The 14,670-nt window shown below is 39.7% G+C and overlaps 2 protein-coding genes and 1 long non-coding RNA gene across 4 annotated transcripts in view; all 3 read right to left on the bottom strand.

Annotated features, from left to right (window-relative positions):
* The window catches only part of LOC148156088 (NLR family CARD domain-containing protein 3-like), a 434,099-nt gene that overhangs the window by 417,584 nt on the left and 1,845 nt on the right, over window positions 1-14,670 (bottom strand). The gene's annotated exons all lie outside the window — the stretch shown is intronic.
* Window positions 96-2,220, bottom strand: LOC148156090 (uncharacterized). The gene is made up of 3 exons (XM_088010631.1): window positions 1,785-2,220; window positions 1,506-1,631; window positions 96-462 (listed from the first exon to the last, which is right to left on the bottom strand). Exons 1-3 carry the CDS (start codon window positions 1,871-1,873, stop codon window positions 339-341), a joined length of 339 nt encoding a protein of 112 aa, XP_087866757.1. The 5' UTR covers window positions 1,874-2,220; the 3' UTR covers window positions 96-338.
* Window positions 8,828-10,478, bottom strand: LOC148156089 (uncharacterized). The gene is made up of 2 exons (XR_015764765.1): window positions 9,930-10,478; window positions 8,828-9,782 (listed from the first exon to the last, which is right to left on the bottom strand). It is a non-coding gene; the product is annotated as an uncharacterized LOC148156089 (long non-coding RNA).

The raw sequence follows: 14,670 nt of genomic DNA, 5'->3' as shown, positions 1-14,670 counted from the left end.
ATCAGCTCAGTCTGGTTGAGTTCCAGCAGATCTCACCAAGCACATCATGAAGCTTTCCTTCCTGCTGAACTGATCTCACAATGCACACAGGAACCAAGTCCTGATGGACCAGACTGGTTTACCAGGTATTTCCCAGTGGCTGGTGGAAATGTGTCCCACTGTTAGTCTGACATGGAGCCAGGAAGCAGCAGAACATCATCATCATCACCCAGAGATGAAGATATGAAGGTGTTTTCATTAGAACAGAGCAGCTGGTTTAGATAATGGATCAAAACTCTGTAAATATAACTGGGAACATCTGAAACTTACTGGTTCAGTTTACAGCAGTTAGAAACAGCTCACCTCTCTGATGGTGGAGATCCAGGAGATTTAAAGTAAATGATGTCATCCTTTGACCTGTTGCTCTTAAAGGACACACAGCTGGGTTCTGGTTCTGGTTCTGGTTTGAGTCTCTGATGGATCCTGACAGAAACATGATGATTAAAACTGAATCTGTTCATATCACCATAATTTATGTAAGCATATCCTTATTGAGGTTTTCTTTGTTCTTTACATTTATTTTAGAGGTCATAGCAGAAAAGTGAGTTGATGCTAGTATAATATTGTTTCCTGTTATTTACCAGCAGTAATTTATTTTACTTATGGTGTCTATACCTGGTCAGTATGGGGCAATTTCACTGAATGATAGTTAAACTGATCTCAGGGAGACAAAAGTATCAGATTTTGAGGGTTCTGTTAATTTGATGAACATGCAGAAGTTCTGGTAGAGACCTTGGATATAAACTGTTTTATTTTATTTTTTAAAGTTCTTTCATTAGTTTTTGCATCACCAATGATCCCATTGGACTTTGTTTATTGATACTGATGTTAACATGCAGACTGGGATTATATTATAGTCTTTTATATGTTCCATCAGCAGGTATTGAAGCTCAGATTAATTAACTGAATCTGATCTCCTATAATAACTTCATGGTTCTGCTGCCAGTGAAATATTTTGTGCACATGAACGTTTCTGTCCTGGTCATGTTGACGGTACAAGGCTTGGTCTGAACCTGCAGCAGTAAAACCTCAGAAATAACAGAAATAATTATGAAGTAGGACTGAGAACCAAAACTATTGAAAGTAACTCAGATCATTAGTTCTGCCAGCAGCCGCTGCAGAAATACTCCAGAAGAGGTTTTAGTGCAGCTTCAGGTCTGGATTTATTCTATATAACTGCAGGGATTAAGAATGGAAACCAGATCGACTGAATCTTTGTGTGAATTTTTCTGTCAGCTTTCAGAAGAAATATTTACATTTTATTAAAGTTTGGTTGATTTTAACTTGCTGATCTCTCACATCACAAACCTGGAGGAAGATGTGGAGACGTCTTTAAGAAGACATGTTACCATATGCATTGATGGAATGAAAATAAAATAACCTGGTATTCAGTTTAATGTTCCCATGGCAACAGAACCCAACAGAACTTGGTTAAAGATCAGTTACAGCAGTTAGAAAGAGCTCACCTCTCTGATGGTGGAGATCCAGGAGATTTAAAGTTATAGATGTCATCCTTTGACCTGTCGCTCTTAAAGGACACACAGCTGGGTCCTGGTTCTGGTTCTGGTTCTGGTCTGAGTCTCTGATGGATCCTGACAGAAACATGATGATTAAAACTGAATCTGTTCAGTCTGGATGAAGCAGCAAAGAGGAGCAGCAGCAGCTTCATCACCACGTCTGTTCTGGCCTGATATAGTGAACGCTGTGTGAAAAGGGCTGTGGACAGTTAGAGATGGTGACCTCACCTCTGACCTTTGCTCTGGCTCTCATCTTCCCCACACAGAGTGGTTTTAGAGGGAGGGACTCCCTCCTCTCTGTCCTCACACTGATCCATGCTGCTGAATTCACATCAGCTCACACACACTTTCTAGCTTCACCTGCAGAGGAAACACACATCATTCATCTGCACATCAACTCTGATCATCCTTTACATCATTAGTGCTGGAAAAAGATCAGCTGCTCCTCCTCTGATTGGCTCTTCTTCTCTGCTTCATATCAGTGTCAGGTGAATGCAGTCAGACAGCAGAGAGGCAGAGGAAGCTGCATCAGCTGCTGCACTTCTACTATCAGTCCACTAGATGGAGACATGGAGCAACATTTACATTCACTGGTTCAACCTGCACTTCTACTATCAGTCCACTAGATGGAGACATGGAGCAACATTTACATTCACTGATTCAACCTGAACAACAGGAAGGATTTTAGTTAATTATTAATCTCTACAAGTGGATTATCTGCAGGGTCAAAGATGAACTATTTAGTAATTTGACTGAATTTAACAAATTTTGCTGTAATAACATTTAACTTTGAAAGGATGCAGGATAAAATTGTTGTGTCCGACTTTAACGGTGGAGACCAGAGTTTGATTCAAGGAAATAAAATTAAGAAGAAAACAGAAACATCTGATGTTAATCAATAATCCTGTAGATTAACCTTCAAACAGCAAAGATGAAACTTTTAGCTGAAATCAGAAGTGAACCTTTTCTCCAAACATCAGAGCAGAAACAGTCAGTAAAGTTCCTGAAGACAAAGTTCATGTAGAAAACAAAGCAAACTTACAGTTTGTTCAAACAATCCAAAGAGCTGAAGAAGAAAATGTGATCAACAAACTGAGACCCAACAGAACCGCAGGAGAACCAGACTGGTGCCACACCTGAAAAAGACTGTAATGGGAGAGGACTGGACTTTTACCTGATCTGAACGATTCAGAGTTCAAAGTCCAGGTGTTATAAATGTTGAATAACTGATCATGTGACGGCTCACCTGGTTTGTAGTTTCTTGTTCCAGAGCAGCAGAAGGTTTGCTGTAAAATCAGAGGCAGGTTGATAAAGTCTTCACGAGGAAGGAGAGAAGTTCTGATGAAAATGTTTCAATTTCATTTCAATCATCAACCTCAATCTAAAGTCAGATCAGCAGCAGAAGGTGGCAGCTTGTTCCAGACTCATTATTTACACATGCAGCTGTTTTCCAGCTGTTCTCCACAGCTGGAGGGAGGGAGGGGGGATGTTTGGAGGAGAGAACCTGAACATTCAGCCTCCAGGTTTTACAGCTGGATTCTGACCTCAGCAGCTGGAACAACGACACAGATGAAACCAGAGACTCCTGGAAAATGGATGTTTGGATCTGATCAGGTCTGCAGATTCACTGACTGGGATTTATTCAGAAAATGTCTCAGAGCTGAGAAGAGCTGAGCTTCTTCAGACTGAATGCTGGGAAATCTTCACTCCTCCCATTCAGGGATGTTCAGGTTCTGAACTTTAACAACTAGAATCAGTTGGAAACATCAGGAATTTGGTCCATTAAAGTGTTAATAATAAAATCAAACCTTCTGCTGTTAGTTGAGTAAAGTCTGTTTCCACTAAGAACTGTGAGCGTTTCCTCCAGTCTGTGTTCGGCTTTACCCTAATAAAAAAGAAGTATACTTTAGTATATTAAATTTTAACATACTTTAGCATACTTTAATTTATGTACTTAGACTACTATTTTGGAACAAGTTTTTTGTGCTTAGTATATTTTAATGGTATTTAAATAGTATTCTTTTACAACTTTTAATGTACTTAGTATACTTTATGTAGTATTCAAGAGAAATATTCACTGTACTAATTCTGTTATAGAATTATGTAAAAAAATATACTTTTAATATACTTTAAATATATTTTAAATGTACGACTAATATATTAGTTATGTATTTAAATTACACTTAATTTTTATTTTTGATTTACTGCTATTACTAATAAAGTACAATTTTAATTACTCAAGTCTTTTTTCCTACTTTCTTTTTTTGTACATTACATGCATGACTACACTAAACAACTTACACTCTTTTAAGCTACAATTACATGTATAGATTAATTACACAAGATGTTCAAAGTAATTCAAATATTTTGTTTTATTACCGACATTTTAAAATTGTTAAATTTTACTCACAACTTTATGAGCTTTACATAAATTATCAGTTTACATGTCAAAAGTGAACAGAATGAACATGGAATTTTAAGTGTTACGAAAAAAGACGAAAGTTATTACTTTAAAGAACAAAAGTTATAATTACATTGAGCTTTCAATATATTACCATATTGGTAACTTTATTTGATGGGGTGTCATTAGACTGACATGACACTGTCATAAACATAACAAAACCTTTCATCCAACTTTTAAAGCAAATTCTCATTAAAATTGTCATTATTTACTGAATGACACTTCATGACCCTGTTGGTTAGGCAGTTCATTAACATTAGCACAAAGATTAGCATTTCACTGCTACCCACTAGTGCACTTCCTTGCACGCATTAGAATTTTACCTAAAATAGGTAACCTATTAGTTCATTTTCTTACTTATTTGCCAAGTTTAGTATACTGAATGGAGTAAGTCAATAGTCGGCTTTTGCTGTTGCTAGAATAAATTAAACTACAGGGAGCGTGATCTGACAGTAGCACGTTACCATGGCAACAATTAGTTACATTTGAGAGAAATTTGATTGGAATCAATAAATAGTCAAATATGTTCTTGATTGTCATGAGTAGATTATTTCAGCTGGTTCTAAATGTCTCCAGATATCTACCAGATTTAATTCTCTCATAAAATCTGGGACTGTTTCCCTACTTCAGCTCAGTGTTTGGTCAGATCCTGATCCCAGTCCAGACTGGGTCCAGAACTCGGTTCCAATCGCCACAGAACGGATTTTCCTGTCAGCCATGAAAAGGCAAGTGTAACGCCTCGGGTTATATGGCTCTTTTCTCCTACACACCTTATTCTTAAATACAATGCATTGTAGGCCTTTTCACTTTAAACAGTAATAATCACCTGTTATTTAACCTGGTTAATGTTTTACACTCACATATTGGAGGTTTTACCCGCTGTAAAAGTCCTCAACATTATAGTCCGCACAAGTATTTTCAGTTGGCTTAAAACACGCAGTAAATGTAGCATTTCGTTAGTAACTGTTATTTACTACCGCCAGTAAATGCATCGTTTTTACTTGTCTCTACCACCTTACTGGTCAGTCAAGGGCAAAATCAAGTTTAAGCAATTTGATTGGTTGTGATGGGCTGAGAACGGGACTGGAGCTGCACGTGCCGCTGCTACGTACTGGCAGTTGGTCGGCAGCCGTTCATGGACGAGGTTGGATCTGTGCTGCTGTGGACTTTTATTTGTTAGCTAACCAGTTGGAGCTACGAACTTTTCCCTGGTCGTTTTTTGGAGCCACAGAACCGGACCACACTCGTGAACCGGAAAGGACTGTTGGACTGGAGTTGGAGCCGTTTTATTGCCGTTCATTTAAAACTGGTAATCCATGGTGGGGTGAGTAACCCATTCCTTGTAGTTGTTCTGGGAGCCGCCATCTTTGGAACTGCTATTCCGAGGACGAATGCTAACTGAGTCCCTTCAGGCCTCCAACGTTTGTAAAGCTAACGGACTGCTTTACTAATTCAAGAAACTGAATAGTGTGGTTGATGCATTCAGCCTTGTTTGCTTATTTCTTATGTATTCACTTTAAAGGGTTGTTTTATACAGTTCTGAGACAGCGCGGTTACACTAAGTGTGCTACATGCTGAAAGTTTACTGTGCTTTGTCAATGTGCATTGCCCTTGGTTTACTACTGACCAGTACGGTTTATTAAACTGGTCAGTTCAGTGAAACATAAATTAAAATGTGTGAACATAACTTGACAATCTGAGATTTAAAATGGTAACCGGATCTTATAAAAACTGATCACCACTGGCAATATTAATGCGAGATCCAAATAGTGCCGGAAATTCGCTCTTTATCTGATAAGGGACTAAATATGATGTAAGATTTCGTGAGACTTTATAAAGTTCTCCATCCCAGTTAGAATTGCATATTAAATGAAGAAGAGGAACACCACCTGACCAGATTAAGGACGTCGAAAGCAAAGTCGTGGATGAATACCATTTTTTCCAAGACCTGGATCCCAAAGGCGGCATTTTTTCTAAATGCGAAGCGAGCTGGAGCCATAGAAGTAAGGTAAGCTGCATTTGTGGTTTTTAGATAATGCCATCCATTTTTTAAATATGTTAAGAGCTAAAAGTTCGTGTCTCTGTTACATGTTTAAACACAGGACATAAAACAACAGCTTGCTAACTGTCGAGGGCAGGAGTTAGCAGCTAGCTAAACGCAGTATGCTACTCGGTTACGCTTATAGAACTTTTCTTAAGAGAAAATACAAGCAGCGCCACGATTTTTGTATTGTACACTTCCTCAGAATCACATATGTGGCGCTTGGTCAAAGTTTTGCATCAGCGTACTGACTGGAGGCTAAAATCTATAATTTGTTGGAACTAAGGTGGAAAAATGAATATGGACATTATAGATGGTCAGTAACTTGATAAACCATTAGGTAAAATTATTAATTGCCTTTAAAGTGCATTTATTTATTGAGATGTATATAAAAAAAATTCTGTTATTTGTCAAAAAATGTATTTCTGTTTTTATTTCAGTCCTCCAATAAATGTCAACACTTCTGCTTCTTGGACAAATGTTTTCTTTTACCCCACATTGGCTGCTCCGGCGCAGGAAATACGGCGGCCATCTTGGATGGGTCGTCCCTCCTACTTTGCTCAATCAAAACAGCAGAAAATGCCTCAGCACTGAGGAACATTGTTGTTCGGATCTACGGACTGTTGATGTGAGGGCTCGACAGACAACATTTCACAAGTAAGATGGACATATTATTGTGTATATATTGTGATTAGAATATTACTTTACAGTATTTACGTCCACCGGCGGGATACCAGCTAATATTAGCTACAGTGCTGCACTACACCAACATGGTATCTAGCACTAGCTAATGCTACAGCACAATACCAACATAGTACTTATTATATTTAGTGGAAACAAATGCTAACATGCTGCACAAACATGGTATTTAGCAGTAGCTAACACTAAAATGCTACACTAAGGCATTTTTCTCAATCTAATGCTAAAGCACTACAATAACATAGTATTTAACAGGAGCTAATGCTAACGGGCTACACCAACCTGGTGTATTTCTTCAAACCTCAATAGCAGCTCATGGAGGAGTTTGATCTGTTCACATTTCATCTGTCTGATGCCATACAGTCATGACACGGTAACATTTTTCACAAATATGTAAAAAACATATTTTTAATAAAAGTTACACACTGCAGCTATAAATACCTGAATTTCTTCAAACTACTAATTCTGCACTGAGAGTCCAGAGTTTATTCTGAGGGAATAGACAAAGTGTCATCTTTTAATTTTACAAACAATGTTTCTTATGATTGGAAGTGATGTTAGTGAATCTGATGGATTCAGCTAAAGATGAGGCTGGCCTCAAAGATTTGAAGCTTATCGTTAAAGATTCAAAATATCAACAACATCCAAAAATCTGGACAGCTACTATAAGAAGGTTTTGACGGCTTTAAATGATACTCTGTAAAACACTCCAGTGTCTTCCATATTTCAGGAACGGTTGGGAGTTTTTTTCTGGTATTTTTAGTTTAAGTTCCTCTAAAACTTGATAAACTATTGAATTTTGACTCTGTAACCTCAGGACTTTATCAGCCTGTCATCAGATTGTACTGAATTTTAATCCTGCGTGTTTTCTGTCTTCCTCAGACGTTTCACCAACATCTTTAACCACAATATTGTGAAACTTTGATCCAAACCACGAAAACTGAAGGCAAGAAAAGTGTCACTTGTTCTTGTTTTTAAAAACCAACAGCATATCCCATTATCAGACCCTTTCCTAACAGATTTTACCTAAATATTTTGAAGATGTTGCTTCTTTCAAAACCGAAAACATTTCAATGAACTTCTAAACCATCATGTTCCTCCTGCACTGTAAAAAGAAATGAGTTGAACCAACTGAATTGAATTGCTTCAATTGGTAACAAGTAATTCAATTGTTTATCCAGCCTCATTTAAGTTTATTCAACTCTGTATATTGTGATCATCTGACTCAGTGTTTTTGTTTTTTAAAATCTGAATTCATTAAGTTTGTTTAACTACAAAATGTTTATATTTATTAAACTTTCTAACTTGTTTCCTGCAGTTCCAGGGTGAGTCTTTCTTCATGACTCTTTAAGGAACGAGAAGCTCAATGTTTTTATCCAACCTTGTTATTAATCAGTGAAATAAGTTGGAGGAGAGACGTTTGGTTCCTGCTGCAGCTCAGTGTTAATCTGGTTAACCTGAGAGATTAGCTCCAGTCTAACACTGCAGTGAGGATTAAAAGCGGCCAGACAAGGTGAGGGACGGAGGAGAGGTCACCATCAGGAAGTTTGAACCTCTGCAACAAACTGCATTTTAATCACAACGAGCTGCTGATTTTACTGAGTTTTGGGATTTGCAGTTAAATCCTTTATTTTCCGGTTTGGGTTGAATCAGGTGTGGCCCACGTTGGGCTGTGGCGGGTCATATCCATGTTGGTTTATTCTCAGCTAAAATAGTTTTACTGTTGTTATCAAATGTAAAATATGTCAGAGATGCAGCGATCAGAGCTTTTCTGTCCATCACTGATCTCCAGTTTTTATTCTGCTCTGATCTTCCAGTTCCTGGATTCTTTTCTCCAGAGAGAAAAATGTTCTGCAGGTTCTGAGTTTCGGGTAGAAGTTCTGAATGAAACAGAAAATATTAAGATTTTGTCACTTTATGCTTCAAAGCATCGACGTCTGACCTTCATGGGATGGGAATGTTTTACTTTAATTAGGACTTTCAGAAAGGCAGAGTTGATGAAAAATGTTTTTAATGCAAAGATTTAAATTTGAACAGGAAAAGAACAGAATAAGCAGCAAATGAACCAAATGCAGAAGAAGAAAAAATGTTTTTATTTCTCTAAAACACATGAAGAAAAACTGCAGCAAATAAACAAAAGGAAGATTTAATATTCAAATCTGACGAGTTTAGAAAAATAGGAGCCGACAGAAACAGAAAATGTTCAGAGAGAAAAACTGATCAACATTTCAATGAAATCTGATGAATGAGAGGAAAAAATAAGAGAAACAACATCTTGATATTCAGTGTGAAGCTTTGACTGGAAACAAACAGGAAAACATGAGGATCCTGGAATAATCCTGGAATAATCCCAGCTTCCATCTTTAAAGGACTGGAAGAAGAAAAAGTTTCCAAGGACTCAATCAGAAAAGTTTCACCAAGAAATAGATTGTAGAGATGAACTATCTGTTCAACAGTGAGAGAGTTTCTCTGACTGGAGGAAAATCTTTAGACTCAAATCAGCAAAGAAACACTGAGGAACCAAAAGACAAGAACCTAAATCCAGGAATCAGAGGTTCAGTGAATGTGGTGTTGAAGGTGTGGAGGAGGATCAGTGAGTCAGAGGAGACTCTGTAGAAGGACAGAATGCCAGCAGGACAGTCCACATACACTGATACTCTGTTAGAGACGGAGGAGGAGGAGAGACGAGTTGATCTGTTATTGTGTCTGACAGAGAAACCGTCATCTTCAGAGCAGATCAGACTCCAGGAATGATTATTCCCTCCAAACCAACAGTCATCACTGATTCCTTTCCTCCTGATTCTTCTGTAACTCACTGATATATAAACATATCCTCTGCACTCGACCTCCCAGTAACAGCGACCAGTCAGACCAGTTCTACACAGCAGCTGCTCCCAGTGATCAAATCTGTCTGGATGATCAGGATATGACTGAAGCTCCTTCTCCCGTGTCACCTTCCTGTTGTCTTCAGACAGTTTGAGGTTTCTGTTCACTGTGTTTGTGTCGATGGTGAGTTGACAGGAATCTGATGGAGAGAACAAACACAATCCAGCTGCAGTTATTGATCATTTATTGATCTTTGATGATGATCTTGAATGAGTGATGTGACAGTTTGAAGATGGTTGAATGTGAGCTACTTTGTTGTCATGAATCAGATGAAAAACACACTTACACTTCCTCACACCTGGTGTCAAGAATCGGCCTCCAGCAGGCTCCACCCTGAAAGGAGGAGGGGGGTCAGACCATCAGTCTCTTTCAGCAGCAAACATGGACATTACATGTCTCTCAGACACACATTGTCCTCCACTGAGACAGGAACAGTCCAACATCTGGATTGCAAACTGCAGTGGATGTAGGAAGGACAGTTGGTGCTGCTGCAGCACAACTCATTTCTCCAAACACAGGAAAAGCTCCAACAGAGAGGAGAAAGGAAATCCCTCAGTAACAACCTGAAGAAACTCACTGAAGCCTAAAAGGACATCAGGAAACTAAGGAAACATTTCTGGAAGCTCAACCTGATTTAATAATCAGCATTAAAATCCAATCAATCTAAACTCTGATCAACACCTGGATACCTGCTCCATCCACACTCCCACACACAGATGAAGGAATGAAACACTAAACAACCTGCTGCTGAAAACCTGCTGTGGCCTCACTGGAATATCCAGAAATACAAACATTAAAAAGGAGAAGCTGCATCACATTCAACAAAGAGTTCAACAAGAACCAAACATTTGATCTCTGAGCTCAGACTCACAAACCAGGGAGAGGCTTCCATCATCACACACCTCTGACAAACACCTCCAACCTTTCAGCACTTCCTCTACCAACCAGCTCCACCAGGTGGCGCTATACACACTTGTGAGTTTAGTTCAAACTCTTTATTTCTCTCTCTGAACTTTTAAACATCCATCTGACCAACATGGAGTTACTTTTCTTCTCATCTTTGCTCCTTGGGGCTGATTGGTCTGGAGCTCCATCAAATATTGTTTTAAAGTCCTTTCTGTCATCAGTAGATCATCATGGAAATCTAACTGAACTTCACTTTTATTCATTTAGTCAGAGTCCCTGTTAAACTCTATTAAATCCATCCGACTCTTTCATTTTCCTTGTGAGCTGTTTTTAGTCAGGAGAATATTCCAGAAAACTGGGTAATGATCTCTGCCTCCAGATGAGGCTTCTAAATATTTAATGATCAAACTAAATATTTCTCTTCAAACTAAATGTTTCCCATCAGACTAAAGACGTTTCTCCTCTTCCTCCTCTATCAGACCTTCTCTGCTCCTGCAGCAGGTTCCTCCATACCTGAGAGCTTCCAGTCTCCAGTCTGGTTCCTTCAGTCCAGCCGACAGCAGCTTCACTCCTGAGTCTCCTGGATGATTGTAGCTCAGGTCCAACTCTTTCAGATGGGAGGGGTTAAAGGTCAGAGCTGAGGCCAGAGAAGCACAGCCTTCCTCTGAGACCAAACAGCCTGATAAGCTGCAGACACACAATTCATCACATGATGAGAACATTGAGGTAGAGCCCAAAGTCTGAACTGAACATTTATAGGAGAGGAAAAAAGTCAATAAATTAACCTGTCAATAAGATGAAATAGTAATAACACTCTCATGTAGTTCTGTGTGTAATAAAAATCAACATTTGTCACATGTAGAACGGATCAGAATAGAAACATCCTTCATTGATCCACAGCAGGGAGTTCAGGTTTACCAGCAACAAGTTTAAATGGAAGAATCAGATATTCAAGAAAAGGTAAAAATACATAATAGGAGACTGTAGAGTAATGACATTTACAACAGAGGAATAATAATAATGCTGTACATTTAATAAAAACAGCATCAGTTTCAAAGAAATGGGCAGCTGAGTAGAGCAATTTATAATAATCTATAAGATGTGTATATTTGTATGTTAAACAGCAATAGACTATTTGAATGAAATGTAAAAAGACACCAGGTAACAGCCAGAATGTATATAATTAATGAGTTTCTTGGGAGCTAGGGCTACACTGATTTATTGGTGCCGATTTCCTTAATTTTAGGAGATCAGTAATCGCCCGATTTTTACATGTGAAGCTGATTTTATCCAGCGATGTTATCAACCTCGGCAAACGTCTAAAAATCAACCACTGTGCTTTTCTTTTCTCCTGTGAGAAAAGTTTGACTGACAAACTGGCCGACCAGCTCATGTCTGCACATTTACAATTAACAATAGTCGCCCCATTGCTGCCAATTCAGTAACTTTCTTGATATATGGAGCAACATTTCAGACAAAAACATGGTATCGGCCAAAATCAGAATCGGTAAGTTAGGCTTTTAAAAGATCGGTAATCCGTGATCGGCCAGAAAACTGCAATCGGTGCAGCTCTATTGGGAGCAGTTCTGGTTAGAAAGTCTAACAACTGCTGGGAGGAAGGATCTGCAATAAAGCTCATTTGTGCACCAAGGATGCAGCAATCTGTCAAGTATCCAGAGTTACACTAGCAATGAAGGCTGACCACCGCCTTACTAAACACCTCTGTTCTTGGTTCTGTCAGCATGGAGGGAATGAAAACCAGCAACGTTTATGTGTAGAAACTTGTTTGTGACAGGAAGCCACTTGTTGCTCATCCTATCACAGTTCCAGGCTGGAATCCACTGAGTTCCTGAGAGCAAAACATTATTTCACAAATGTTTGTAAAAACGGTCTACATGCCTTGGTGCTACTTTCATAAACCTGTGGCCATGGAAGTTACTGGAATACCTGATTACCATCATTTGGATGGAGGTCAGATACTTTAGTCAATCTCTGCTAGCAGCTGGCGGATAGAAATCACCAGGATTGGTCACATTTTACCTGAGAGTCTCCAGGTTGCAGTTTGGACTCTTCAGTCCAGCAGAGAGAAGCTTCACTCCTGAATCCTGCAGGTTGTTGTTACTCAGGTCCAGTTCTCTGAGACTGGAGGACTGGGAGCTGAGAACTGAGGACAGAGCTTCACAGCTTCTCTCTGAGAGGTTACAGTCACTCAGTCTGAGGAGACAGGGAGGAAAATCTGGTATTAAACTATTCGTCAGAATTTATGTTCTTTCAAATCAACAATGTTTTTATTGGACAGAGAAGGAACCATCTGATTTTACACAACCTTTGTATTTGTTGTGAACTGGTTCATTCTATAGTTGGGCCTCCAGCCTTAAATGTCAGAATACAGGTAACAAGGAGGTTGGAAAGATAATTATAAAATTACACAATTAAATATATTAATCCATTTCAATGTTAACAAAGTGGAGGAGTTTTGCTGCTTGAATATGTAACATGTTCAGCTGCTGAAGGAAGTCTGTTTCTTTTTTGTGCATCCCCCCCAGTGGGACACTTTGAAGAGACAAAGCACCAAAATATAAACTGAAACATGAATATTTACCTCATAATTAGCAGATTTCTACCTATCAACAATACCTGCAGTAACAATGTGTGTCCTTACAGAGCTTTGTTGGAGGCTTTAACCACTGGCAGCAGCCTCAGAAGAGCCTCCTCTGAAGCAGAGTATTTCTTCAGGTCAAACACATCCAGATCTTTTCCTGATGACACTAAGATGAAACCCAGAGCTGACCACTGAGCAGGAGACATTTTATCTGTGGAGAGACTTCCTGAACTCAGAGACTGTTGGATCTCCTCCACTAGAGAACGATCATTCAGTTCATTCAGACAGTGGAACAGATTGATGCTTTTCTCTGCAGACACTTTCTCACTGATCTTCTCCTTGATGTACTGAAGTGCTTCCTGATTGGTCTGTGAGCTACTTCCTGTCTGTGTCAGCAGACCTTGTAGGAGTCTCTGATTGGTCTGCAGTGAAAGTCCCAGGAGGAAACGGAGGAACAAGTCCAGGTGTCCATTTGGACTCTGTAAGGCCTGGTCAACAGCTCTCTGATGGAGAGACTTTAGTTTAGGTTTATTAAATAATGAAGACTTTTCAGATGTTTGTGTTTCTTCCATCAGGTTGACTCCAGAGTTGATGAAGGTCCGATGAACATGAAGAGCAGCCAGAAACTCCTGAACACTCAGATGGACGAAGCAGAACACCTTGTCCTGGTACAGCCCTCTCTCCTCTCTAAAGATCTGTGTGAACACTCCTGAGTACACTGAGGCTGCTCTGATATCGATGCCACACTCTGTCAGGTCTGATCCATAGAAGATCAGGTTTCCTTTCTGCAGCTGATCAAAAGCCAGTTTTTCCAGAGACTCGATCATCTTCCTGCTCTCTGGACTCCAGTGTGGATCTGTTTCAGCTCCTCCATCATACTTGACCTTCTTCACTTTGGTCTGAACCACCAGGAAGTGGATGTACATCTCAGTCAGGGTTCTGGGCAGCTCTCCTCCCTCTCTGGTCTCCAACACATCCTCCAGAACTGTAGCAGTGATCCAGCAGAAGACTGGGATGTGGCACATGATGTGGAGGCTTCGTGACGTCTTCATGTGGGAGATGATCCTGCTGGCCTGCTGCTCATCTCTGAATCTCTTCCTGAAGTACTCCTCCTTCTGGGGGTCATTGAACCCTCTGACCTCTGTCACCATGCCAACACACTCAGGAGGGATCTGATTGGCTGCTGCAGGTCGTGTGGTTATCCAGAGGAGAGCAGAGGGAAGCAGTTTCCCCCTGATGAGGTTTGTCAGCAGAACATCCACTGAGCTGGACTCTGTAGCATCAGTCAGGATCTCCTTGTTGTGGAAGTCCAGAGGAAGTCGACTCTCATCCAGGCCATCAAAGATGAACAGAACCTGGAAGTGTTCAAAGCTGCAGATTCCTTTGGTTTCAGTAAAGAAGTGATGAACAAGTTCCACCAAGCTGAACTTTTTCTCTCTCAGCACATTCAGCTCTCTGAAGGTGAATGGAAATATGAAGTGGATGTTCTGGTGGGCTTTGTCTTCAGCCCAGTCCAGAG

This window comes from Poecilia mexicana, unplaced genomic scaffold, assembly GCF_051168715.1.
Source record: "Poecilia mexicana isolate PSO_F unplaced genomic scaffold, ASM5116871v1 scaffold_12, whole genome shotgun sequence".
NCBI classification, from domain to species: domain Eukaryota; kingdom Metazoa; phylum Chordata; class Actinopteri; order Cyprinodontiformes; family Poeciliidae; genus Poecilia; species Poecilia mexicana.
Note: the sequence above shows the minus strand (reverse complement) of the source record. Positions and strands in the feature narration are given on the sequence as shown.

Bases quoted from the DNA above. Each gene is read 5' to 3' on its own strand.
- LOC148156090 (XM_088010631.1), bottom strand. From the start codon at position 1,873: ATGGATCAGTGTGAGGACAGAGAGGAGGGAGTCCCTCCCTCTAAAACC. The intron at 1,632-1,784 runs GTGAGGTCACCA...TGTTTCTGTCAG, and splicing joins AGCCAGAGCAAAGGTCAGAG to GATCCATCAGAGACTCAGAC. The intron at 463-1,505 runs GTGAGCTCTTTC...TGTTTCTGTCAG, and splicing joins GGATCTCCACCATCAGAGAG to GATCCATCAGAGACTCAAAC.